We start from the raw sequence: 26,961 nt of genomic DNA, 5'->3' as shown, positions 1-26,961 counted from the left end.
CCATAAGCCAACACGTCTCCATTATGGATCAACCATAACCCAACACGTCTCCATTATGGATCAACCATAAGCCAACACGTCTCCATTATGGATCAACCATAACCCAACACGTCTCCATCATAGTTCCCCTCCGTCACCGTTTGAGGGGGCAGAGCAGAACATTCCGTTTATCCAGACCAATAAGAAACAAAAGGACAACTCCCTCTCAAACTATCACATTAATGTTCGATGACGTTCATGTTGCTATTGTGTCAAAGAGGAATGTGTGATGATTGAATTCTGAGGTGCGGTATAGGTTTAAGTTTCATTTCCTCCACAAACCCAGAGCACTCCTGAGTGTAGAATCCATCAGCCTCAACACGGAGCACAAACACCTTTGCTCAGATCTGAAAAGTTCTTGACCGCAGCCATGATGACTGAGAATGTTTTGTTTGGATTTTGGTTCTATCTGCCGGCTGTCTTTTTCCTGGTCGGGCCTGGTCTGGCTCAGGACTTTGATCCAGCGCAGTGCCTCGCCTCCTCGAACTACAATCTGATGAGGATGCCAACGAGTATGGATTGGAAAAGCTGCCAGCAGGATTGTGTAGCAGACCCAGGCTGCCACATGGCCGTGATGTCCACTCCATTGGACGGCTCAACTGAGTGTCTGCTGGTCAACTGTCTCAACCAGGGCCGACTCTCAACGCCCCGAGATCCGAGCGCGAGCATCCGTGTTTACCCCAAGAGCACCATAGACAAAGGTGAGATGGATTCACAGTGTCTAGAGGATTCTGTTCAGAGTATGTTTACGGGTATTTGATGAGGACCCCCAATGGTTCATTTTTAGCGTGATGCTTGAATTTTGTTCTGGATTGTTGATAAGAAAACTCAAGATCTTCTGTTTGAGATAAAAACCTGCTGACTGCTGTGAAATATATTTTTTCCACAGAAACAAGGAAGTATACAGACGAGAAATGTAAGCATGACACCATATTGATTCTAAAATATGAATTAATACTGATGTGTACTCTTTAATTAGTAATTTTGTGTGAAAATGAACATATTGTGAAGGTATCATGGTATGTCCTATTATCTACATCCAAACCAACGTAACAGTCTTGGGATTGGTCTTCTGTACAGATATAAATAGCATGATGTTACCTTTGAGGTGCCTCAAACATGTACGGTATTGTCTTACATTCTTTTAATTTGTCTGCACAAACTTGAACCACCACTCAAGCGTTCACTTCACGAGCCAGGTTTCCACCCAAATGTTGCACACATTTTAAAATTAAAATGTCCCTCGGCCCCGCCTCCCAGCCCTTGGTCCAACCATCTACAAGGAAAATAACTATGATTGGATAAAAATAATAATAATACAGTTTTTAGGACCTAACGATTTTAAATAAGGGATATTCAAGTTTTCATAGTAAGAAGTTAGCTAGTAAGAACTAAATGGTTGGCCCCATGGCGGCATGTGATGACCAGGAAATCGTAATTCCACCTTTTAGCCTGTATAAAGGTCTTAAAATAAATTTAAAAAATGTTTCCCCTTGCGCCCCACAGTTTGAGAACCACTTAATAATATTTTAATATTTTGACATAAAAAGTACTTTTGAGAATTCAAACCAGACCAAGTGGCTGTAGTTGTGAACTGAAGGGCCGTCTCCGGTTCTGCCGTCTCTTCTTCTCCCTCCAGTCCGCCGATGTTATGACTTTAGGGACAGGACTTCATTCGGAAGCTGCCAGACCAGGATTCCCAGATTATTCTACAACTCGACCAGTTACAGGTGTGAGCGGTTCTTCGACGGCTGTGGCTCCACAGATAACTCCTTCTATAGCCAGGACGGCTGTGACCATCTCTGCAGTGAAAAGATACCTCTTTAATATTAATTGTTAGGATTTTTTAAGGAAAACAAAAGACCTTCCTGTCTGCTAAATATCATGAATTCATCCCCTCCATCTTTGTCCTGTCAGATCTTTGCTATCGGCCCATGGATCATGGTCAAAGACCTCCACTTCGCTTCACTTACCCCCGCCCCATCACCCCAGAAGAAATCCTCGATCACAACTTCTTCTTCTACAACGTGTCGAGTTGGAGGTGTGAGGGGTTCCACTTCAGAGGCAGTGTGTCTAACGGGAACATATTCCGCACAGTGGAGCAGTGTCAAGATCTCTGTGGGGATGTTAAAGGTAACAGATCTCACCCAAACCTCAACGTTATAACTAATACATTTACATTACTTACATTATCACTATTCTCTAACATGAATAACAATATCACTAATCCATTATTGTTATTTATATTATTATTAATACTTTAACATTAGCAACATCCAACATACTCACATTATTAATGTTTGTATCACATTCATTCTATAGTCCAGATAATATCATAAAACACTACTTTACTGTCACAGCTGGTTGAAGGCATTGAGTTAACACAAATAGCCACACAGTAGATTACGTAACACATTTTGACATTCGTGGAGTTGTTCAGCAATTGATTGACTATTTTCTGGGACAAAGCACATCGATGAACAGTCAATAGTTACTGTTACCCGCAAGATATATTTGTGTGTAAAAAGCCAATCATTTATTATTACAACTGTTCATGCTTGTTGAACAGTTATATTAATAATTTTTGGGGGTATTTTTTGGAACATTTTAGATTTTTACAGTGAGATATTAGTAACTTTATACAGTGACTTTGCAGTTGTTAACATTATATTTAAAATATTAAAGCTGCGAGCAGCGATGAACAGGTCCTCGCTCATCTGCGCCGGTCGGGGTCGCCGGCGGGATGCCGGCCCGCTCGGCCGAGGACGCAGACACGCTGGTCGGACTGTGGATGTGACATTACATGATTCACAAAGAGACTCTACCTTTACCCTACCTTTACCTTGTAGCAAATAAATAACACGCAAAAAACGTAACAACTAATAATAGCATTTTCAAGAATGTCATATATGTACATGCTTTTCAATGAGTTAGGGTTGAGAGCAACGCTGAAGAAAACTAGATGTAACATCACAACGTGAGAGAATGGTGAACCATGAAGCCGCTGAAGTGATGAAAAGAATAAAACAAAGGACATCTAAAATGATTTTACAAATTGTAAAATACAGACAATTAATGTGCAGCAATGAAGATATATTCCTGTATCATCTGCATACATGTGAAAATCCTTGATGTATAATCTGAAGAGGAGAGACCTTTAGAGACCCGGACCCTTGGAAACTGATGGATCCTAAGACCCTCATTTCTATTTAAAAAACATTTTATGAAACTTAAGATGCTTTGCACGTGACATTATGTGGATAAATATGAACACTAACTGTTTTCACGTGATAACACGCATGTACTTCATTATATGTACTCTGTCGTCATCATTATGTTTTTATTTAATGTTATCTTATTAGTATCTGATATCTAATCAATGTTTCCGATTCAAATCCAGCAACTACAAAGAGTCAACCTGCTGTGGATCCAGGTGATTACACATCCTTTATAATCTTTACTTATATAATAATAATGTATAACCTGATTTTTTTATTTGTGTTGAGTTCAGACCTCCTGATCTTCATCTCTCTCTCTCTCCTATTGCTCAGCCGTCCTTATCGTTGGTATCTTCTAAAAAAAAATGTTGGGCCCTGGATATTAATTGTTTCCGACCGAATTTCAGGGTCATAGTAATATTTTATGCTCATTTGGACACGATCACAGAGATAAAGATGAACTAGTTCAGGGTCAATGGAACAAATATATGATCAAATATAATTGTTAAAATCATTAATAACCACCGACAGCGTCATTCTGTAACTACCTGGACTTACAGGTTCACTCCGTGCATCAATTAATTTGAACTAACCTCATTGGCTGTAATCCTGGCATTGAGAGACTTTACTTGGCAGAGAGAAAGCCAGTGCACCAGCCTCCCCAAAGTCCAAGTGCCTGGGGATCAGAATTTAAGTATGACGATAGGCTATTGGATTGTAATTTGAAAGGGGGGAAAACATACAAACCAGAAAGCAAGCACATATGTAGCATGTCAGTGTTCTAAATAATGTGTCTGTGTGAGAAAAAATTGTTTAATTTAAGGACGTCAACATTTTGTTAAAAATAAAATAAAATAACTTTTAAAGCCAATAACGGCAACTTATTTGGGGGGGCTGAATAGGCCTCATGACGCCCTTGCCTCTCTCTCTCTCTCTCTCTCTCTCTCTCTCTCTCTCTCTCTCTCTCTATATATATATATATATCAGCTTGATAGATTCATATTATTTTATGCAATCATGTTTGTTGCTAACCTGAAGGTTTCATGTTTTATTTTGAAATCCATGCAACAGGAAGTGATACGGACTGCACTTGAGAGGAAGCACTGAGCAGTTTGGAGAACAACAAAGAAGGACTCCTGTAACTGGAAGTGTGCTCACGTTTTATTCACAGTGTGTCGACGGTCTCTCTGCTGTTCTCTTTGGGGTTGTTTGTTGTTTGTTTGCCACTTCAATGTTCATTCATTCATTCTTCAGCTCAACTGTACGGCACAGTAACATGTCTGATATTACAATAAAATATCTCATTAAATATCTTGGTTTATTCATACTGAGTGTCATTCTCACTTTGACTGTTGAGGGAAGCACTTTTGGACTTTGTTTTGAAAGATGTGTTATGAATAAGAACATTATATTATTATTATAATTATCCCAAAAATGTGCAACAAAGGAATTGTATTTAATTAGTTCATTACACATATATACAAATATAGTCATATATGTGTGTATATATACATACATATATAAATAATATGTAACAAATAAAAAAGATTTAAAATGATGTATATCAAAATATTAATATGTATATATATATATATATACATATTTATACAACATGATCTTTGCAAGAGGCTGGTTCCTCATTTAATCATGGAAAATCACAAATTACAAACTCCCCATAGAGGGCTTTACAATCTGTACAAATATGACATCCCTGACCTTTGACCTCACATCGGATCAGGACAAATTCCCAAAAAACTGAAAAAACCCTTTCAGGGTAAGAAAAAGTGAAGAACCCTTCAGGAGAGCAACAGAGGAGGATCCCTCTCCATGATGGACAGAAGCAATAGATGTAATGTGTACAGATGGACAGCGTTACAACACATTCAATAAATATGAATTATTCATACAATGAGAACGTGATGAAAATAACAGCAACAGTAGATATAGTAGAATAATAATGATAATAGAAGCAATAATGTTATTGGTAATACTAATAGCAATAACAATGATAATAGCCGTAGGTGTCAGGCAGGACCAGGGTCCAGATAAAACCACAGTCCATGTAAACCTGTGAGGAGAAAGCAGAAAGGAGACAGAGGAGATAGTGAAGAATGGCATTAGCAGGGCTGTGGTAGGAGGCAGGACCCAGGAGGCAGGACCAGGGTCCAGATAAACCACGATCCATGTAAACCTGAGAGGAGAGAAAGCACAAAGACTCTGGAAAAGTTAGTAATGTGCATTGATGGGACATGAATTCATACAAGAGGAGATAGAAAAGCGAAGAAAGAAGCTGTGTACTTAAGCACAAACATTTTTCAAATAAATCATATTTAGAAAAAAATGTAATAAAACAGCTGTGATGTAATCATGATTTTGCAACTCTTTCACTGCTGTACACTGTCACACAATATTATCTAGCACTTTTATCATAGACATTAAACTCAATCCATGTTTTCTTGAAACTTATTTTCATAGTGCCCTTTATCATTACTGTAAATAACCCCTTAAAAGGTTTATTGTTTTGTGTTGATTGCCTTATTTTGTATCTGCTTTATTGGTTTTGATGTATGCCTTTTTATATTGTATTGTTTTAATGATTTTGTATATGTTTTAATCTACTTCCGCTTTGAGCTAAATTTGACTTATTTTGAAATGTTAGAAGGAAGCGCACCTTTATTTTGTGTTAATATACAAACTTGACGTAACGGCTAAATGTGACGGACGGATGCGCATTATATGAAGAGTTTTGATAGTTTTAATGGACCCGTATGAGGCTAACGCTCTTACGGTGGTGACAAGGAGGTTTTAATTCAATAGTTTTGGTTCATGATTACACAACGGAAGAAAAGAAATAAAGAAGTTCACCAGCAGTAAAGTCTCACGCCGATTGATATACGGGGATCCGTTACAGTAAGAGCGAGACCTCGAGCTACCTGCTAGTTACACCAAAGGAAGAACGTCACCTTTCCAGCTAACCTGCTACATAGAAGACTACAACGGAATAAACGGACAACTTCTACTGACGGAATGGAGCAGGGCAGCGGTGAACTGAAGACGGGGACGTGGTAAAGTAGCAAGGAGACGGAGGAAGGCTAACGAAAATGGAGGGACACGATGCTGCTCTGCGCAGCGAGGATAAAGAGCAACAGATAGAAAACCTTCGAAAGGTAATTCAAGAACATAAGGAAATGCTAGACAAGGAAACAGAACAAGGTGCTGTTAGACAAGAACTAAAAGAGTCTTTGCAAAACAAACAGGACATTCTTGCTGAACTTTTAAATGATGAAGATGATGACGCAGATGTAGCGGTTAGACGCCATGACCGGACACGTGTTCCCACTGAAAAGATGCTAGCGTACCGTAAAGAGGAGCAGAGCAAACGGGAAAGGAGACTTGTTAGTCTGTATGAACAGTGGAAAGCCCAAGCTCGTCAAGCACGTCAAGAACTCAAATCGGAGCTAACAGAAAGTCACTTGGCATCCCTCGCAGACAATTTGGATACAAGGAAAATGGATATCATAAAATTGTATGATGAACTGAGAGGGTGCGGCCCACCCGATACTGAGCTAAGGCGTAAGGTTGATTCTTGTGCAGCAGTAACCATTGACATGATCAAAATATTGTATGAGAGACTGACTGGCGTAAATGGAGAATACGATGCAGAATATGAAGGACAGCGCTTGCATGAGCTACTTAAGCCCCACTACGCCCGGTCCATTTATGGCTCCTCTGCTTCAGCGCTGACTGGCAGTCATGGCTCCATGCACTCAGGCGTTGCAGTCAAGCGAGCAGAAGCAGCGGCGGAGTTAGCTGCTAAGGAGGCTGAATATAAGATGCTAACGCAGGAAAAGACACAAAAGGAAAAGATCAGAGTTTTAGAGGAAGAACATAGGAGGGAATTAGAAAAACACAAGGCCGAATTAGAACGATTGCAAGCTGAAAAAGATGTAAAGGCGGCCCAAGCCAGACTTGAAGTATATGACAGAGAAGTGAAAGAGGAGTCTGATGCCCGGTCCGTTCAGTCATTTCAGAACCCTATACGCCCCCTTCCCCCTGCCACAACGGACACTCACACCGTTGTCACTCCATCTCCTCCCATTGATGTATCCTGCCTAGCACAAGCTGTTCAGGACAGCCTTGCTATTAACAGACTTCCAATGCCAGAGCCCACAGTGTTTAATGGCAATCCAATTGACTTTGTGGAGTGGAAGGCTTCATTTATGTCGCTTATAGATAGAAAGAACATTCCCACTACCGATAAGCTGCACTACCTCAAGAGATATGTAGGTGGCTCAGCTCGCAAATGCCTAGAAGGAATGTTCTATCGTAGTGACAGCGAAGCTTACAGTGACGCTTGGAACAAGCTCAATCAGAGGTATGGCCAGCCATTTATCATTCAAAAGGCTTTTAGAGAAAAGTTATCCAACTGGTCAAAGATACAGTCTAAAGATGCCGAAGGACTGAGAGATTTCTCAGATTTCTTAAATGCCTGTCTGCAGGCAATACCCCATGTAAAAGGTTTAAACATCCTAAACGATTGTGAGGAAAATCCTCAAGATGGAACCGGCAAGTAACATTGCTTCTCATGGAGGGAAAGGATTTCCCTAGCTTCAAGGACTTTGCCAAGTTCATGTCCGTGGAGGCCGAAACCGCCTGCAATCCAATCACCTCTTTCCTCGCTCTCCATCCAGCTGAATCCTGTCAAGACAAGTGGAGCACAAAGGAAAGCAAAGGAAACAAAGCCATCACTTTCAATACACAAACAGTGATGGAAAATAATAAGCAGACAATGTCAAAGGAAGAGTTCAAGACACCTTGCATGCTATGCCAGGATATCAGTCACCAGCTTTGCAAATGTCAAGATTTCATGAAAAGAAAACTGGAATACAGGAGGATGTACGTAAAAGATAACAAACTGTGTTATGGGTGTCTAAAACCCGGTCACGGCGCAAAAGAGTGTCGGCATCGCCACACGTGTGACTCATGCAAAGGACGGCATCCTACATGCCTTCACGATGATGGCTACAGAAAAAGTGAAGACAAAGAATGGACAAAGAGGGAACATTCAGCGCAACGCAGTGAACCGGAATCCACATCTGCTCTGTCCCTCAATGTCACCAGCCAAGGTCAGTCAGAAAACACCTCCATGATCGTGCCAGTATGGGTGTCAAGCGACAACAATCCATCCAGAGAAAAACTTGTGTATGCCCTGCTGGATACTCAAAGTGACACAACATTCATTGAGCAAGATGTAAGTAAGGAGCTGCAGCTGACTACTTGTCCAGTTAAATTGAAACTCACTACTATGATGGGTGAAAATATGGTCCTTAAAAGTGAACGAATATCTGGTCTGCGTGTGAGAGGTTTCAATTCCACTGTGCACATCAAACTGCCTCCTACTTACACCAAAGACGGCATACCTGTGAACAGACAACATATACCAACGCACGAAACGGCAAAAGGATGGAGCCATCTCACAGCGATTGCAGACCAAATACCGCCTCTCCTTAACTGCGAAGTGGGGTTACTGATAGGCTACAATTGTCCAGGAGCTCTCATACCCAGACGTGTGATAGCAGGAAAAGATGATGAACCCTTTGCTATTCTTTCAGACTTAGGGTGGAGTATTGTTGGCTGTTCAGCACCTCACTCTGATGCACAATTGTCAAATGGTCACTGTCACAGAGTAAACGTGAAGGAGCTGCCTGCAGTGACTCCAATGGATGCAAGAAGAATTCTCGAGACTGATTTCAGAGACAATCAAGGAGATGGCAAAACAGTCTATCAAGAAGATTTGATTTCTCTTGACGAACAGAAGGGAAATATAAACAGACATGGACATTATGAAATGCATAATGCACATCATGGATTGAAGCAGATCGCCAAAGAACAGAGTCACACACACCCATTCGGGTCACAGGTCATTGCCAGATTATTTTATGTAAACGATGGCATCATTAGTGTTGAGTCTGCTGAAAAGACCAGTCAGATGGCAAAGGAGGCACATGAGCTGTGTGCAAACAAAGGTTTAAGGCATCACAAATTTGTGTCCAACAACTGTGCTGTTCTCCAGAGCATCCCCTCAACAGAACATGCTACAGACATCAAAGTAAAGGATCTCAGATTCAATGACCCAGTGTTAGAGAGAGCACTGGGAATAAACTGGAACATCGAGAGTGACTGTTTCAACTTCAAGGTTTCACTAAAGAACCAGCCCGCAACACGGCGCGGCATCCTGTCATCTGTCGCCTCCGTACATGACCCGCTGGGCTTCGTGGCTCCATACCTCCTCAACGGAAAGAATATTCTTCAGGATATGGGCCATCAAGAAACAGGATGGGATAACCCAATTCCAGGGCAGTTGAAATCACGGTGGGAGAAATGGCCAGATGACTTTGTTAAGATGGAAAGGATACAAGTAGCTCGCTGCTACCAGTCAGCAGGCTCTGAAAAGATGTTAAAAACAGAATGACATCACTTCTCAGATGCCAGCACCACGGACTATGTCCAATGCACATACCTGAGATTGAGGAATGAAAAAGAGGATCTTTACGGACGAAAGAGGTGGCACCAGGTGCAGTACTTGACGGAGCAGTTTTGGAGTAGATGGAAAAAGGAGTGCCTCCACAACATCACAAACAGACAGTGCTGGCATAGCACTAAAAGAAACCTCAGGTTGGTGGTATAGTACCGGATGCTGAGGACACTACCACGAAGCAAAGGGAGACTTGGGACAGTCTCAGAAGTCATTCAAGGCAAAGATGGACTTGTGAGACAGGTTAAAATCTTGTTTGGAGGGAAAGAACGGAACCACAAAGGAGAGCGCACCAGCAGGCCCGCTTTGGAGCGCCCTGTCCAGAAATTAGTTGTTAATTACTAAGCATTTAAGAAATGTAATATGGTTTACTGTGTGCTATAGCCTATACATTTGAAGGGTAATGCTGTAAGTGGAAATTTTGTGTTTTAGGTTTCCATTTTGTAAAACACTGTAATTTGGTGGGAATGTAAATAACCCCTTAAAAGGTTTATTGTTTTGTGTTGATTGCTTTATTTTGTATCTGCTTTATTGGTTTTGATGTATGCCTTTTTATATTGTATTGTTTTAATGATTTTGTATGTTTTAATCTACTTCCGCTTTGAGCTAAATTTGACTTTTATTTTGAAATGTTAGAAGGAAGCGCACCTTTATTTTGTGTTAATATACAAACTTGACGTAACGGCTAAATGTGACGGACGGATGCGCATTATATGAAGAGTTTTGATAGTTTTAATGGACCCGTATGAGGCTAACGCTCTTACGGTGGTGACAAGGAGGTTTTAATTCAATAGTTTTGGTTCATGATTACACAACGGAAGAAAAGAAATAAAGAAGTTCACCAGCAGTAAAGTCTCACGCCGATTGATATACGGGGATCCGTTACAATTACTATACAACTGTTAATGTATCCTGTGAGTCTTCAGCACTGTCACGACGCCATTAGAGTGGACCCAAAAGCACGACTCAGACAGGAGTAACAAAGATTACTGTCTTTGGTTGGAAACAGGCTGGGTCAAAACCGGGAGATCAGTCAAAGAAGCAAACAAGTCCAAAAAGGGGCAGGGCAGAGAATCAGAGGTCAGGGCATGCAGGCAGGGTCAGAACAGGCAGGTCAGGAATATACTCTAATAACGCTGGAGAACTTGGCACGAAAAATGTTGTTTCGAGATGTGCCGACGCTTCCAAGCGTGTGTCGAGTAATGGAGGGGGCGTTTCCTCGAAGCGCGTATCGAGGCTTGCTTCATTTAGGGGAGGAGCCAAAAATGATGACGTCTGAAGCCGCGCTGCCCGGCTGTACCACGTGACTGCTTCGGGAAGTGGTTCAGATATTGCCGGGAGGTTTGACAGCAATATAAACCCCTCAGGCTCCATTGAAAATGTGGGTTGTTGGTTGAGAGTTTGGAGAATTTAGAGAGAGAGATAGTTTGGAGAGTTAGGAGAGTGAGGAGGGAAGGATAGGTGATAAGATGGAACTGTTGAGAAACTGTTATTTCTGAATAAAAATGAATAAAATGGCCCTTGTCCTGTACATCACTGTCCAAGTTACACAAGCATATTCAGTCCCCTCTTCCTAGTTACACACACACACGTTCACTGTCCACTGTCCACTGCCCATGCCATTTTCCTAAAGTGACAAAATAACATTATTACACAACCTGCCATATCATATGACACTACCATTTTGGGAACATTTACACACACAGAATACATTCACAAAATATTTTATTATTCACATATGTGATCATTTATGTACAGAAATGATTTGGTCATACATTTTTGTAATTCATAGTCATTCCCAACAGCCATAACAGACACAACAATTCAATGCATCACATGATGTGGTTCAGATACAGCTGCCTGTGATTATGCACTTGGCCAGTAGGTGGTTTCGTGAGCACATGAAGCTTCGAGAAATGAACCCTTTCTCGAACCGATTGGCTGAAGTGGTTGGATGCCTCATGAGGCTTCATCTCACCATCACTAACGAAAACACAAGACAATCTGGCAGGGCACAAGTGGAAGTGAGGGAGCTAAATAGTGAGGGAGCTAATGAGAGGATGGGCTGCAAGTGAGAAGGGCGTGAGGACCAGGTGAAGGGAATGAGGGACTAACGAGGGAGTGATCAGAGGCAGGTGAGGGGAGTTGGATTGACGAGATGGTGTGACAGGATGAAAACAACTATTACAAAAAGGAAGGCGTGGAGCTAAACTGTTACAAGCACACAACATGTCATATCATTTTATGTTACACGAACCATAAACAACTTCGTAACAAACTGTTGTCTTTTACTTCTTTTATTTCCATGCAATTATATAAACGCTGTCGTCTAATCTGATTGACCATATTGCAAGAGGATGATTTTGTCTATCTTGCCTTTAAATAATTATACAAGGTGATACAAACTGCAAAACTATGAGCAAAAGCCATAGATGTGATTTTATAATACATTTCAAATCTAATATTAGTTTTGGAAACATTAATGTGTCACACCTCTGAAGAAGGTGATCAGGCTGGCATCAAACTGCTCACCAGTTATTACAAGTTTTGAAATACCGGCCCCAGAATTGCTCGAGGCAAACCGGCTCAAAACAAGATATCCAGTATAGTTACTCACAAGAGGCCTCTTGTTGAACAGTGAGGACTTATGTGTCACTCTCGGATGAATAACATCTTGGTACAGCATTCCTGGGCATAACACAGCATGAATCGTTTCCTATTCAACAGCAAGTAAAGAAACAGGCAACAACAACAACAACAAACACACAGTGCCACCTAGTGGACCTGTGGACGAGTATTCAATAAACCTTAGCAGGTACTATGCGTCAAACAACATTTATTTCTTTTATATATACCAACACTATTCAATTCAGTTTATTTTGTACAGCCCATTATCACAAATTACAAATGTGCCCCAGAGGGCTTTACAATCTGTACACACGACATGCCTGACCTTTGACCTTACATCTGATCAGGAAAAACTCCCAAGAAAAAAGAAAAAAAAACTTTCACAGGAAAAAAAAGTAAGAAACCTTCAGGAGAGCAACAGAGGAGGATCCCTCTCCAGGATGGACAGAACAATATATGTCATGTGTACAGCAGGAATCATTACAGAATAACAACACAATCAATGAATATGACAGAGTGTCTAATAGTTGGTAGTAGGCATAGACCACGATCCAGACCTCCATGATCCATCAGGGAGATGGAGGTAGAGAGCAGGAGTGGGTGGGGCATCCGCAGGGCCATGGCATCAGACCTAGCCAGGTCCAATGGACCCTATGAGACGTGAAGTAACAAGGACTCTGGGGAGGAAGCAGAGTTAGTAATGTGTGATGGAGAGATGAAAATTCATCCATAAGTAGAGAGAGAAGAGATAGGTGCTCAGTGTATCCTAAACGTCCCCCAGCAGCGAACAAGCCTATAGCAGCAAAGAGGAAAGTCTTAGTAATAAGTCCTCTTAGTCCAGCTGGAAGTCTTTAACTGAACACCTTTGTCCCCTCAGTGGTCTTGTCTCCTTGGTCTGTCTTGGATATTTCCTCAGCTTCTGTGGCTGCTGGCACGTCCAACTTCTGAGCACAGAGCACCACAACCTCGAGGTCCAGCCTCTTTCTCTCATGTCATTTTCCGGTCTCTTAGTGGTGAGCATGTATCTGGTCCACATGTCTCCTCACTACTCTCCCATCACTGAACATCACTTTGTATTCCCAGAATCCACTTGGGTCCAAGAAGGAAGTTCCGGGTCATTACAAAGTCTCCTGCCTTCCTTTTTGTGATGGTTGATCGAATCCAACGTGCTTCGTAGACCGGGACAGTACCGAGTCCTGCTCTGTCCAGACTTGACCTGTGTGATGTCAGATCTCTCCAGCCTGAGAGCCTGTCAGTAAGACGAGCAACTAAGGTGAACTTGTTCTAATAGTTTAAACAGTATTCATAAAAAAGCGATAATTTGTAAAAAGTTCTTCTTTAATTCAATTTAAGTTTCACCCCATTTTTGGGTTATTTAATTTAGCAATATTATCATAACCTGCCAGTAACCACAAAGATATGCTCAATATTTTTTTATTTTATTTAATTATCATCAAATAAACTCAGATAACATGGTGGACTGGATGTAACAGAGTGGGAATCATATCAGTGAATAATACATTTCATAAATGAAGGCAATTCATTCCACATTTTATATGCACATTTTAAATGTAACTTCCATTAACAAACATAAATAATGAACACACATATTTAGTTTAAAAGGAAAAACCGTCTGCTGCAGCTTGCTTACAAACTCTGGGACAAATATGGAAGAACAACATTGAACTGAAGTCATTGTGGTGGAAACATTGGCTGAACTTTCCAAATGTTTGTTAGCCACCAAGAAAACAACAACAACACATTACTTGAATAGCTGTTACAATACTAGTGAATCAAAGAGAGAACGTTCGGTCAACAAAAGGTAAAATATTCACGTCTTAAAACAAAGGATTCCCTAAATCTCAAAGAGAGGAGATCAGGAGAGGATGATGTTGAAGAAGTAAGGAGGAAGGAGGCATTTAACCACAATTCTTTTCTCAATTCAGTCATTCTTCAGTTATGGAATACAATGTCAGTTTCTACAATAAAACTAAATTCAGGAAGTATTGAGTTTAAACTGAAGAGAAAACGTTGCTGAAGAGAAAGAAGGTTACAAATGTTCCTCAGTTTCATGTCCTATGATAATTCAGCTCAAACCACAGTGCTGCATAGAGGACATGAAACACTTTGACAATGTAAAACAATTTAAATTCATATATACATGGCAATGCTGGTTGCTAGGCGCCGCACAAGTGGCTGCCTTTCACAGCAGCTCCAATGCACTTGAGCTTTTCTTATATTATTTGTATTTTATGTTACTCTGTTGCTACTTCCCCCCCCCCTCCCCTGACTATCGGAGTAATCAGCGCACTATGACAGCGAGACACGTCAAGTTTGTCATGGTCTTTATGCTGTTTTTTATCTATTTTCACCACCGTGTCTGGGGACCCCGCACGTAGCCATGGAGACCATGTTTGTTTACTCAGGGGACCACCTGGTGGCTTTTGGAGACGCGGCGGTGCTGCTGTCCGAGGTGAGACCTGATGTTCCCCACGAGCTGCGGAGAAGGAAACGGGGATGCCGTGCAGGGGTAACGCGACGGGCCAGGAGAAGACGTTTTAAACCTGTCCTGCCCTCCATCATCATGGGAAACGTGAGGTCTCTCGTCACCAAGATGGACGAGCTGACGGCAGTGACCCGCCATCAGAGCGAGTACCGGGAGTGGAGCCTCATGGTGTTAACGGAGACTTGGCTCACGGAGTTCACTCCGGACACGCACGCTGCGCTCGACGGGTTATACGAGCGGACAGGACAACGGAGAGCGCGCTGCTGGCCGGCCGGCTGGACGGAAGCGCTCGATGTCCCCTCAGCCAGCTCCCCTGTGGGAACATAAGCGAGTGTCTCCCCCAGGCTTTGCAGTGCAACGGGCAGAAGGACTGTCCGAACGGAGCCGACGAGCGGCGCTGTGGGACAACATCGGATGGGCCGACTTATTTGGCCAAACACTCCAAGATGCCAATGATGTGGACATTTTTCATTTTTTCCAACCCCAAATTGGTATTATCCTTAGACTTGTTTAAATGTTCAGGTGTAGAAATGGATCACTTTAACCTGCTGACAATTCACTTTAATCACTTCCTTGTATATATATATATATTTTGTATTCCTCTGTTCATTTAATATTGTTATTGTATTTTGTTTATTAATGCTCTAATGCACTGCTGTGATCCTACAATTTCCCCATTGTGGGACTAATACAGGATTATCTAATCTAATACATAACACATGAAGCACAAGACAATAACAGAGAAACTCACAGCAAAGAATATGAATTGATGTGTAGCTTAAATTTAGCTGAATACTATTGTGTCACATCAGTCGCAATAATTGTAAATGCAATCACACACTCACAAACGCGCACGGAACAATTCACAAATAGATCAAACTTTACAAATGCACACAAAAAGATCCACAAATACATTCATGCACACGCAGGTAAATTACGATTAATACAAATTTAAAGAAAAATCAAAAATATATTTATGCATTTATTTGTGGATTTGTCGATTTGTTTGTGGACTTATAGACTAATTTGTTTCTCTAGTGTGAACAATTAAATGTTTCAAAATGTGCTTTTGTGGAAAACTGAACTAAATGGTTTCGCTCCTGTGTGGACATCCATGTGTATTTTTAGATCACTATGGAATCCAAATCTTTTGTCACAAGAAGAGCATTGAAATTTTGTCGGTCCTGTGTGGACAGCCATGTGAATTTTCAGGTGTCCCTTACGTGTAAATGTTTTACGACAAAGTGAACAACTAAATGGTTTCTCTCGTGTGTGGACAGTCATGTGATAGGTCAGGTTTCCTTTTTGTCTAAATGTTTTACTACACATTGAACAACTAAATGGTTTCTCTCCTGTGTGAACATACATGTGTCTCTTTAGAGCGTTTTTGAATCCAAATGTTCTGTCACAAAGAGAGCATTGAAATGGTTTCTCTCCTTTGTGGACAGTCATGTGGCTATCCAGCTGTACCTTACGTGTAAATGTCTTACTACAAACTGAACAACTAAATGGTTTCTCTCCTGTGTGGATAAACATGTGTCTCTTTAAACCCTTCTTGATTCGAAATCTTTTGTCACAAAGCGAGCATTGAAATGGTTTCTTTCCTGTTTTGGAGCTGGTGGGTTTCTCCAGATGTCCCTTGTGGTCAAAGCTGGCAGCACATTCAGGCAAGTTGATTGATGTATTTCTAGTACAACAGTCCACATCACTTACAGGTACTTCTTTGTTTTGCAGAGGGTTCACATCTGACTGAGGTTCCTGAGTCTTCTCCCAATCAACACTGTCCTCAGTCTCATCAGTATCTGGTCCTGAATCACTTTCTGGATCTAACTTCCTGTCTGGTTCTGGTCCTCCACAATCCACTCTATCAGCTTCTGTTTCCATCTGTTCATTTTGTCTTTGATGAAGCTGAGAGGACTGAACTTCCTCTTCATCATCTTCACTCTTTACAGGAGTGAATGACGGCTTGATACCAGCCTCCTCCAGCCCTGGAAGCTGCTCTCCCTCCTGATTGGTTGAGAGTTCCTCCTTGTCCTCTTTCATGTGGGGGGGCTCTGGGTCCTCCTGTTCCTCTTTAATGTGGGGGGGCTCTGGGTCCTCCTGGTCCTCTTTAATGTGGGGGGGCTCTGGGTCCTCCTGGTCCTCTTTAATGTGGGGGGGCTCTGGGTCCTCCTGTTCCTCTTTAATGTGGGGGGGCTCTGGGTCCTCCTGGTCCTCCTTAATGTGGGGGGGCTCTGGGTCCTCCTGGTCCTCCTTAATGTGGGGGGGCTCTGGTTCCTCCTGGTCCTCTTTCATGTAGGGGGGCTCTGGTTCCTCCTGGTCCTCCTTAATGTGGCGGGGCTCTGGTTCCTCCTGGTCCTCTTTCATGTAGGGGGGCTCTGGGTCCTCCTGGTCCTTTTTAATGTGGGGGGGCTCTGGGTCCTCTGGAGAATAATAAAACACATTCATAAGGCTTAGAAATCTCATATTAAACTCTTTATTATTCAAGAGGTTTATCAATGAAAAAGCAGCGAATTAGTTGTGAATGAGAGAAGCATGACCTCTAAATAAAAAGCTGCTGCTGTCATTAATCGTCCTTTTATTCATAAAGAACAATATAATAAAGCCTTGGACTGCAGAGGAGGAGGAACCAGTCCTCCCATCAGGGACGTTCCAGTGAAGCAAACGCAGCCTGAAGCTGGAGAGCAGAAGATCGGAGCAAGAAAACTAAATCTGACTACATGAATACAGTTTGAGCACAAATCCAAGAGCCTGGGAGGTGATGATAAAATCTATTTACTATTAGAGCTGGCCCGCCGGTATATATCGCACCACCATAATACTACAAATCCCACAATGCACTGTCCGTGTGTCGGCACGTCAATCGCGGCCCGCGAATGTGCGCCTCAGTGTGTTTTACTTATCACTTCGGTCAACTTTCAACTATCCCTCTCCCAAAAAAATGGCTAAACGAAAGATAGAATTTGAAAACAGGAGTTTAAGACAGGTGGAGGCTCAGTGTATGTTCAGGATGTAAATGGTAAAGCTGTCTGTCTTCTGTGTGGAGACAGTGTGGCTGTAGTGAAAGAACACAACATACGGGCGCGATCACAACAGACGAGTCTTTTAAAAGAGCAACCGCTCCAAAACCGCCTTGGGAAAAACAGCGCGTTGGAGTCGTGTTTCGATTTAGAATTATAAAGCTCTTCGTAATTAATTTCCGCGAATATGAACGTCTCCTCGGGAAAACAGGCGCGCCTAAAGACGCTGGAAAAACACACCGCAGAAACAGTTTAGCTCCACGCCTTCCTTTTTGTAATAGTTGTTTTCATCCTGTCACACCATCTCGTCAGTCCAACTCCCCTCACCTGCCTCTGATCACTCCCTCGTTAGTCCCTCATTCCCTTCACCTGGTCCTCACGCCCATCTCACCTGAACGCATCATCTCACTCTTCCGGTAAGCTCTGGTTGCCAGCTCAACAGCGAGCATGACTTCTTCTTCTCTCCCTCCCGCTCCCTCTTGCTCAGTGTGTCTCATGTATAGTTATCCCCCTGCCTCCCTTAATGATAACGATACATGCAACAAGTGTAGTTTATTTGCTAGGTTGGAGGCAGGTCTAAGTGGGTTAGATGCACGGCTCCGCGCTATCGAAGCTCAGACAGCTATGCTAGTTAGCCCGCCCTCTCCCGTAGTCGGCGCTGAGCTACAGTCAGCTGTTAGCTGTGCCCGCGGTAACCGTGCAGCCGGATGGTTGGGTAACTGTTCGCAGGAGTCGTAAGTCTACACAGAAGCCCGCTGTGCACCAACCACTTCACGTTTGAACCAGTTTTCCTGCTCAGCGACACACCCGCTGAGGAACACACCCTGGTTATCGGGAGCTCTATAGTCAGGAACGTGAAAATAGCGAAGCCACGGACCAGAGTCGTGTGCCTCCCGGGGCCAGAGCGGGCGACGTGGAGTCTTGTTTGAAGCTGCTGGCTAAGGATAAGCGGAGATACAGTCAGATTGTAATACACGCCGGTGGTAATGACGCACGAGCCGCCGCTCGGAACTCACTAAAATTAATGTGGAATCGGTGTGTGCTTATGCCAAGACGTTGTCGGACACCGTAATTTTCTCTGGCCCTCTCCCAAATTTGCAGACAGACGAATTGTATAGCCGAATGTCGTCTTTCAACCGCTGGCTGTCGAGGTGGTGCCCAGCGAATAATGTGGGCTACGTAGACAACTGGAAGACTTTCTGGGGAAAACCTGATCTGATGAGGAGAGACGGCATCCATCCCACGTTGGACGGAGCGCGTCTCATTTCTGACCAAGTTGATCACCGGACTTAATCTATGACAACCCAGGGTTCAGATCAGGAACCGGGAGCAGAGTTGTAGTTTAACACCCTTCTCTGCTCTTCCATTCGAGCAGTTACCCACCCATGACTTTAGAGTAGAGACTGTGTCTGTCCCACGGCCACTTCAATTAAATAAATCAAAAGTAAGCAGAAGAGGAGTCGTACACAATAACCTTATACAAGTTAACACCATTATTTCAGCAGTGCAACAAAACAGGACTATTAAATGTGGTCTCCTAAATATTCGATCTCTGTCATCTAAAGCTGTGTTACTGAATGATTTAATATCAGATAATCACATTGATTTATGTTGCCTAACTGAAACCTGGCTGAGCCATGAAGAATATGTCTGCCTGAATGAATCGACTCCTCCAAGTCATATTAATACTCACATTCCTCGAGGCACCGGTCGAGGAGGTGGAGTAGCAGCCATCTTTGAATCGAGCCTATTAATTAATCCTCAACCAAAATTACACTACACCTCATTTGAAAGCCTTGTTCTTAGTCTTTCACATCCAACCTGGAAAACACTACAGCCAATTCGATTTGTGATTCTGTACCGCCACCAGGTCCATATTCAGAGTTTATATCTGAATTCTCAGAATTTATATCAAGTTTGGTTCTTAAAACCGATAAAGTTATTATTGTTGGAGATTTTAATATCCATGTGGATGTTGATAATGATTGCCTTAGTGCTGCATTCATCTCCTTGTTGGACTCGATTGGCTTCTGTCAGAGAGTACAGAAACCCACTCACAGCTTTGGCCACACGCTTGATCTTGTTCTTACTTATGGCGTTGACATTGAGCATTTGAACGTCTTCCCACAGAATCCTCTTCTGTCAGACCACAACCTCATAACTTTTGAATTTATACTACCACATGAGTGTACTCCGTTAGTCAAAAGTTTCTACACCAGATGTCTAACTGACAGTGCTGTAGCTAAATTTAAAGAAGCGATTCCTTCTGTATTTGATTCGATACCACGCCTCAATATAACAGAGGACTCCTGGTCTAACTTTAGTCCGTCCCAGATTGATCATCTTGTTGACAGTGCCATAGGCTCTCTGAGAATGACACTGGACTCGATAGCCCTCTGAAGAAGAAGACAGTGAGGAAGAGGAGGTTTGCTCCTGGTATAACCTCAGACCCGCAAACTGAAGCAACGTCACGAAGCTTGAACGCATATGGCGTTCAACTAATCTCGAAGAATCCCGCTTAGTTTGGCGAGATAGTCTTAAAACATATAAGAAGGCCCTCCGTAATGCCAGAGCAGCCTATTACTCATCAGTAATAGAAAAAAAAAACAACCCCAGGTTTCTCTTCAGCACTGTAGCCAGGCTGACAGAGTCACAGCTCTGTGGAGCCGAGCATTCCTATAAACCTCAGTGGTAATGACTTTATGAACTTCTTTAATGAAAAGATTTTAACTATTAGGGACAAGATTAATATTCTCTTGCCCATAACCTGTGCCAATCTGTCCTCAAGTGGAATGGCCTTGGAAACCGCTGTATGCCCTGGTGTATATTTGGAGGGCTTTTCTCCCATCAACCGTGACCAATTATCTTCAACGGTTTCTACTTCGAACACGTCTACCTGTCTCTTGGACCCCATCCCGACGAGGCTGCTTAAAGACGTTTTGCCTTTAATTGGCGGCTCTCTATTAGATATTATCAATGTGTCTCTGCTAACAGGCCACGCACCACACTCCTTCAAAGTGGCTGTTATTAAACCTCTCCTGAAGAAGCCCACTCTGGATCCAGAGGTGTTGGCTAACTACAGACCGATCTCTAACCTCCCCTTCCTCTCCAAGATCCTTGAGAAAGTGGTCGCAAATCATTTGTGCGACTTTCTACATCATAATAGTTTATTTGAGAAATTTCAATCAGGATTTAGAAAACACCACAGCACCGAGACAGCACTGGTGAAAATTACAAATGACCTCTTAATGGCAGCAGATAAAGGACTCCTCTCTGTCCTGGTCTTGTTAGACCTTAGTGCTGCATTCGACACCATTGACCATGACATCCTATTACAGAGACTGGAGCAGTCGATTGGCATTTCAGGCACGGCACTAATTTGGTTTAAATCCTATTTATCAGATCGATCTCAGTTTGTATTTGTAAACGATGACGCCTCGATAACCACTAATGTTAATCACGGAGTTCCACAAGGTTCTGTGCTTGGACCAATTTTATTTACCTTATACATGCTTCCTTTGGGCAATATTATCAGGAAACACTCCATAAACTTTCATTGTTATGCAGATGATACTCAACTATATTTATCGATAAAACCAGAGGAGAGCAACCAACTCGGTAAAATTCAAACATGTCTTAAAGACATAAAAACATGGATGACCTGCAATTTCTTGATGTTAAACTCAGACAAAACCGAAGTAATTTTAATCGGCCCTGAGCACCTCAGAGATCAATTATCTGGTGATGTGGATTCTGTAGACGGCATTGCCCTGGCATCCAACACCACTGTAAAGAATCTTGGCGTTATCTTTGATCGGGACTTGTCCTTTAACTCCCACGTAAAGCAAATCTCAAGGACTGCATTCTTTCATCTACGTAATATTTCAAAATCAGGCACATCTTGTCTCAAAAGATCCAGAAAAATTGGTTCACGCGTTCGTTACTCCGAGACTGGATTACTGCAACTCCTTATTATCAGGCTGCTCTAATAAGTCTCTTAGGTCCCTCCAGTTGATCCAGAATGCTGCAGCTCGTGTTCTCACTAAAACTAAGAAAAGAGATCACATCACTCCTGCACTAGCTGCTCTGCACTGGCTCCCAGTAAAATCAAGAATCACTTTTAAAATTCTTCTCTTAACGTACAAAGCCTTGATTGGTGATGCACCATCATATTTTAAGGAGCTTGTAGTACCATATTGCCCCACTAGAGAGCTACGCTCACTAAATGCGGGACTACTTGTAGTTCCTAGAGTCTTAAAAAGTAGAATGGTAGCCAGAGCCTTTAGTTATCAAGCTCCTCTTCTATGGAACCAGCTTCCTATTTCAGTCCGGGAGGCAGACACAGTCACCTCGTTTAAGAGTAGACTTAAGACCTTCCTCTTTGACAGAGCTTATAGTTAGGGCTGAATCAGGTTTGCCCTGGTCCAGCCCCTTGATATGCTGCTATAGGCTTATAGCTGCCGGGGGACGTTTTAGGATGCACTGAGTACCTATCTCCTCTTTTTTTCTCTCCTTAAGGATGAATTTTCATCTCTCAATCACACGTTACTAACTCTGCTTTCTCCACGGAGTCCTTGACTTCACGTCTCATGGGGTCATCGGACCCTATGAGACGACATAGATCCCATCTGCCTGATGGATCATTGAGGTCTGGGTCGTGGAATTCCTGCTCCTGACTACGCCACTGTCCTGTTGAGACTCCGCCTACTGTTGAGACTCCGCCCACTCCTCCTCCCCACCGCCATCTGCCTGATGGATCGTGGAGGTCTCCATCGTGGAATATGCCTACTATGAACTATTCATACACTCTGTCATATTCATTGAATGTATTTTAACTCTAAATCTGTCCTTCTGTACACATTACATCTATTGCATCTGTCCATCCTGGAGAGGGATCCTCCTCTGTTGCTCTCCTCCAGGTTTCTTCCCTTTTTTTCCCCCTGAAGGGTTATTTGGGAGTTTTTCCTGGTCCGATGTGAAGTTTTGGGGCAGGGATGTCTATGTGTACAGATTGTAAAGCACTCCGAGACAAATTTGTAATTTGTGAAATTGGGCTATACAAATAAACTGAATTGAATTGAATTGAATCCCCTCATTAGTCCCTCACTATTTAGCTCCCTCACTTCCACTTGTCCTCTGCCAGATTATCTTGTGTTTTCGTGCCAAGTTCTCCAGCGTTATTAGATGGGGATGCACCGATCTGATCGGCGCCGATCCATATCGGCCGATATTTCCATTATCGGTTTTGATCGGCGTTCTCAAAACGGCCGATCAGATGACGTAACATCTGCGAGAACTATCAGACGTTTCAATCGCCGCGCACCGCAATGGAGACAATGCGCCCGGCGAGGGCCGCAGAGTGAGAGGTCCACGAGGGGATCCTCACCACCGAGCGGCGTCCCCGTCCCCCGAGTTGAATCTCTGGGTCGACTCAGCCGACTCTCACATGTCTGAGCCCCTATAGACTGATGTTCACGGTACACGCATTCCATCGGGAGCGCGCGAGGGTTTTGATAAAGTTAGCTGAAGGATTTAAGTGACAACATCCGGTTTTGCAAAGTTAGCGGAAAGAACCACGTGAAACAACATCCGTTTTTCAAGATAAGATGTCGAAAAATCATACACGAACATATAAAAGTAAATAATGAACTGATTTTGTATCTTTATAGATCGTTTCTGAGATTTAGCTTAAATTATGCTAACATTAAAACATGTTTACTATACCAAGGAAGAGTTTATAAAAAATAAGTCAGACTTTTGTATGTTAAAAAAAGTCCTGTATATAGATTTCCCCAAGAGTTCCAGGAAACGAATAATGCAGATGTGTTCCATACATATCTGAAATCCCCTACAATAGCAATCAAACAATTTTAATGCATCAATTAGGACATTTTTCAAAGTAAAAGTCCTAAATGTTTAAAGAAATCTGTAATTTCTTTAATGTTTGAGGTGCTTTATATATGTATCTCCTCATAGTCCTAGGCAATAATACTACACAATAAATAGAATGCTTCAATCGACACCGTGATCGGTGATATCGGATCGGCAGATACTGATTTCAGTGATCGGTGATCGGCACAAAAAACCTGATCGGTGCATCTCTATTATTAGAGTATATTCCGGACCTGCCTGCCCTGACCTCTGATTCTCTGCCCTGCCCCTTTTTGGACTTGTTTGCTTCTTCGACTGATCTCCCGGTTTTGACCCAGCCTGTTTCCAACCATTAGAACAGGCAGATTCCCACAAAGCTGGAAACAAGCCATTATCACCCCAATTTTTAAAACAGGTGCAAAGGACCAAGCAGGTAACTATAGGCCCATCTCAATACTACCTGCTCTCTCCAAAATCCTGGAAAAGATCATAAAAGATCAATTAGTTCACTACCTTGAAAGCAATAACATGATCCACCCCAAACAATTTGGATTTAGACAAGGATTCTCAACAGAAATAGCTAACTGCTACCTAACCGAGAACATTAAGAGCAATTTAGACAGGGGTAATGTGGTGGGAGCTGTGTTCATAGACCTCAAAAAGGCCTTTGACACAGTGAACCACAATATACTCCTGAACAAACTAACCAACTTCAACTTCTCTGAACATGCAATCGGCTGGTTTGCATCTTACTTAGCGCACAGGCAGCAACGTGTCAAAATAAACAACAAACTCTCAACGACACAACAAGCCACTATGGGTGTTCCACAGGGCTCCATCTTGGGGCCTCTGCTGTTCAGTCTATACATAAACGATTTACCAACATGCTGTCAATCCGCAAACTGTCAAATGTACGCTGACGACACAGTTATATATGCCTCAGCTAAGACACCAGGTGCAGCAGCAGAGACCCTGACCAAGGAGATGGAGGGAGTATCCCAATGGCTCAAAGATAACCATCTCACACTAAACATCAAAAAGACTGTCTCCATGTGCTTCTCTATAAGAGGGAAATCTAAATGCCCCATCAAAATAGACCAAGAGGCCATAGAAGAAGTTAGTGAATTCAAATTTTTAGGGGTTGTCTTAGATTCACAACTTAACTTCAAAAAACACATTAACAAACTCTGCAAGACCGTCCGGACAAATCTGAACTGTTTCAGAATCATAAGACATCACATACCAGTCAAGGCAGCCTTGCTGTACTTTCACGCAATGATTCTTTCTCATATATCTTACTGTATTACTGTATGGGGCCAAGCCTCCCAGACAACAGTTAAACCAGTCACATCATTATACAAACAGGCACTGAAAATAATGGACCAGAAACCAATAACCACACATCACTGTTTAATTTTACATAAATACAAGCTTTTAAGTTTCGACAGCTTCGTTAAGTTTTCCTTTCTAAGACTCATCTTTAGATGTGTAAACAACATAGCACCTTCTGTACTCTGTCTTAGTGTGACAAAAACGTGCACCAGGAGAGTGGCCACTAGGGGATCAGTGGGTGGCAACTGCACAGCAGAGATGCGCAAAACCACTTTCGGTCAGTCATGTTTCTCAACAAAAGGGACCCGATTCTGGAACGACTTACCAACGGAACTAAAAACACAAACCGAACTGAAAACATTTAATAGCAAGGTAAAACTCTGGCTAAAAGTAAACCAGGGATGTCAACACTGAAACACACACGCCAGCCTGCACACACACACACTCAATTTAATGGGTTTTTATTGTATTGTACGGGTTTTATTGTATTGTATTTGACTGTGTTTAGTTTAGAGGATCTACTGCCTGTGTTGCTCTTGTATATATCTTATTATCTTATGATGTGTATGGTTAGGTGTATGAACACTCAGTCTATGCATGGATGTTTTGTCAGGTCTTCTCTGTGTATGGAGAGCTGTCTGCACACATACACCACTTTTACATTAGTTTTAGATCTAGACATGTTTCTTGTTTCTGTTTTGTTTTGTTTTGTTTTAGAAAGGCCTGACCAGGGACTGGGGTTGCAAATTAGCCAATTGGCTAGAAACCTTCTGTATCACATGTACACTCTGTGTAATAATGTGCACTGCTTTGTCCCTGACAAATAAAGAGATTAATAAAAATAAAAATAAAAAAGACATTCATCTTTGTTACTCCTGTCTGAGACGTGCTATTGGGTCCACTCTCAGAGCGTCGTGACACCGCGCGGCATTTGAAAGACATTCACACAGCAATTTGCCTATTTTGAAGCCCAACAATGCAGGTTTGAACTGCTCAGTAATCCATTTGCATCTGAAGTGGAAAACGCGCCATCAAACCTCCACATGGAGCTGATGGAGCTCCAACGCAGTGACACGCTGAAGGCAACATATGAGTCTGTGGGCGCTGCAGAGTTTCCACGTTTATCCCCGACACGACGCCCCAGCTGCCTCCCGGCTGCTCACACCTCTAGGTGTGGCGGCACATACCTGTGTGAACAACTGTTCTCTTTGATGAACACTTCACACATGACTTGTCTTACTGATGAGCACCTTCACTCAATCCTGAGGGTTTCCTCAGCTCAGAGCCTGACCCCAGACATGACGACCTTGTCTCCAAGATGAGACACCAAGTGTCTGGCTCAGAGCAGTGAGCATCACAGAGCAGCAAATGATGCTTTGACACATTTTCAGTTTTTAATGTAGTTTCATAATTGTATATTCTTCTCTCTACAAGACATTTGATTTTTCTTTGAAGTAAATTATTTTTGGTTGTTTGCCTGTAGAACAGTGGTCGCCAACCCGTCGATCGCGATCGACCGGTCGATCTCGGAGACGTTCCCTGTCGATCTCCAAAATAAAATGAAAATTAATTCAAAAACACATTGTTCCTTGTTTTCGAACAATTTCTGAAGTGTCTTCTGAAATGTTTTCTTTCTGACTGGAAGATTGACGTCAGAAAAGATCTCCGCCTGATTCATGAACGCCTAAAAACGGGTTCGCTTACACAGCCGTGTTGTCAGCTGTGCGCCCCGAAAGAGGGGAACGTACCACTACAGGTGGGGCACAGGGGGAAATGCAGAAAGACCTTTATTGATAACTTCACATCTTACAC

The 26,961-nt window shown here is 42.5% G+C and overlaps 2 protein-coding genes across 2 annotated transcripts; one reads left to right on the top strand and one right to left on the bottom strand.

Moving 5' to 3' along the window:
• The first annotated feature begins 343 nt into the window (after positions 1-343).
• On the top strand, positions 344-4,566 carry LOC130201140 (uncharacterized). The gene is made up of 5 exons (XM_056425868.1): positions 344-740; positions 929-955; positions 1,957-2,172; positions 3,440-3,472; positions 4,329-4,566. Exons 1-5 carry the CDS (start codon positions 410-412, stop codon positions 4,349-4,351), a joined length of 630 nt encoding a protein of 209 aa, XP_056281843.1. The 5' UTR covers positions 344-409; the 3' UTR covers positions 4,352-4,566.
• A 9,274-nt stretch (positions 4,567-13,840) lies between these two features.
• On the bottom strand, positions 13,841-17,017 carry LOC130201127 (gastrula zinc finger protein XlCGF7.1-like). Its single transcript, XM_056425854.1, has one exon. The coding sequence runs from the start codon at positions 16,967-16,969 to the stop codon at positions 15,983-15,985; it is 987 nt and encodes a 328-aa protein (XP_056281829.1). The 5' UTR covers positions 16,970-17,017; the 3' UTR covers positions 13,841-15,982.
• Positions 17,018-26,961: the final 9,944 nt, after the last annotated feature.

Source organism: Pseudoliparis swirei, chromosome 11 (assembly GCF_029220125.1).
Source record: "Pseudoliparis swirei isolate HS2019 ecotype Mariana Trench chromosome 11, NWPU_hadal_v1, whole genome shotgun sequence".
In the NCBI taxonomy this organism is placed as follows: domain Eukaryota; kingdom Metazoa; phylum Chordata; class Actinopteri; order Perciformes; family Liparidae; genus Pseudoliparis; species Pseudoliparis swirei.
This window is presented reverse-complemented; position numbering and strand designations above follow the sequence as displayed.

Excerpts from the sequence above, each read along its gene's own strand:
- LOC130201140 (XM_056425868.1), top strand. The coding sequence starts at position 410 with ATGATGACTGAGAATGTTTTGTTTGGATTTTGGTTCTATCTGCCGGCT. Across the intron at positions 2,173-3,439 it reads TCTCTGTGGGGATGTTAAAG|CAACTACAAAGAGTCAACCT; the intron begins GTAACAGATCTC and ends ATTCAAATCCAG. Across the intron at positions 3,473-4,328 it reads TCAACCTGCTGTGGATCCAG|GAAGTGATACGGACTGCACT; the intron begins GTGATTACACAT and ends TCCATGCAACAG.
- LOC130201127 (XM_056425854.1), bottom strand. The coding sequence starts at position 16,969 with ATGAAAGAGGACAAGGAGGAACTCTCAACCAATCAGGAGGGAGAGCAG.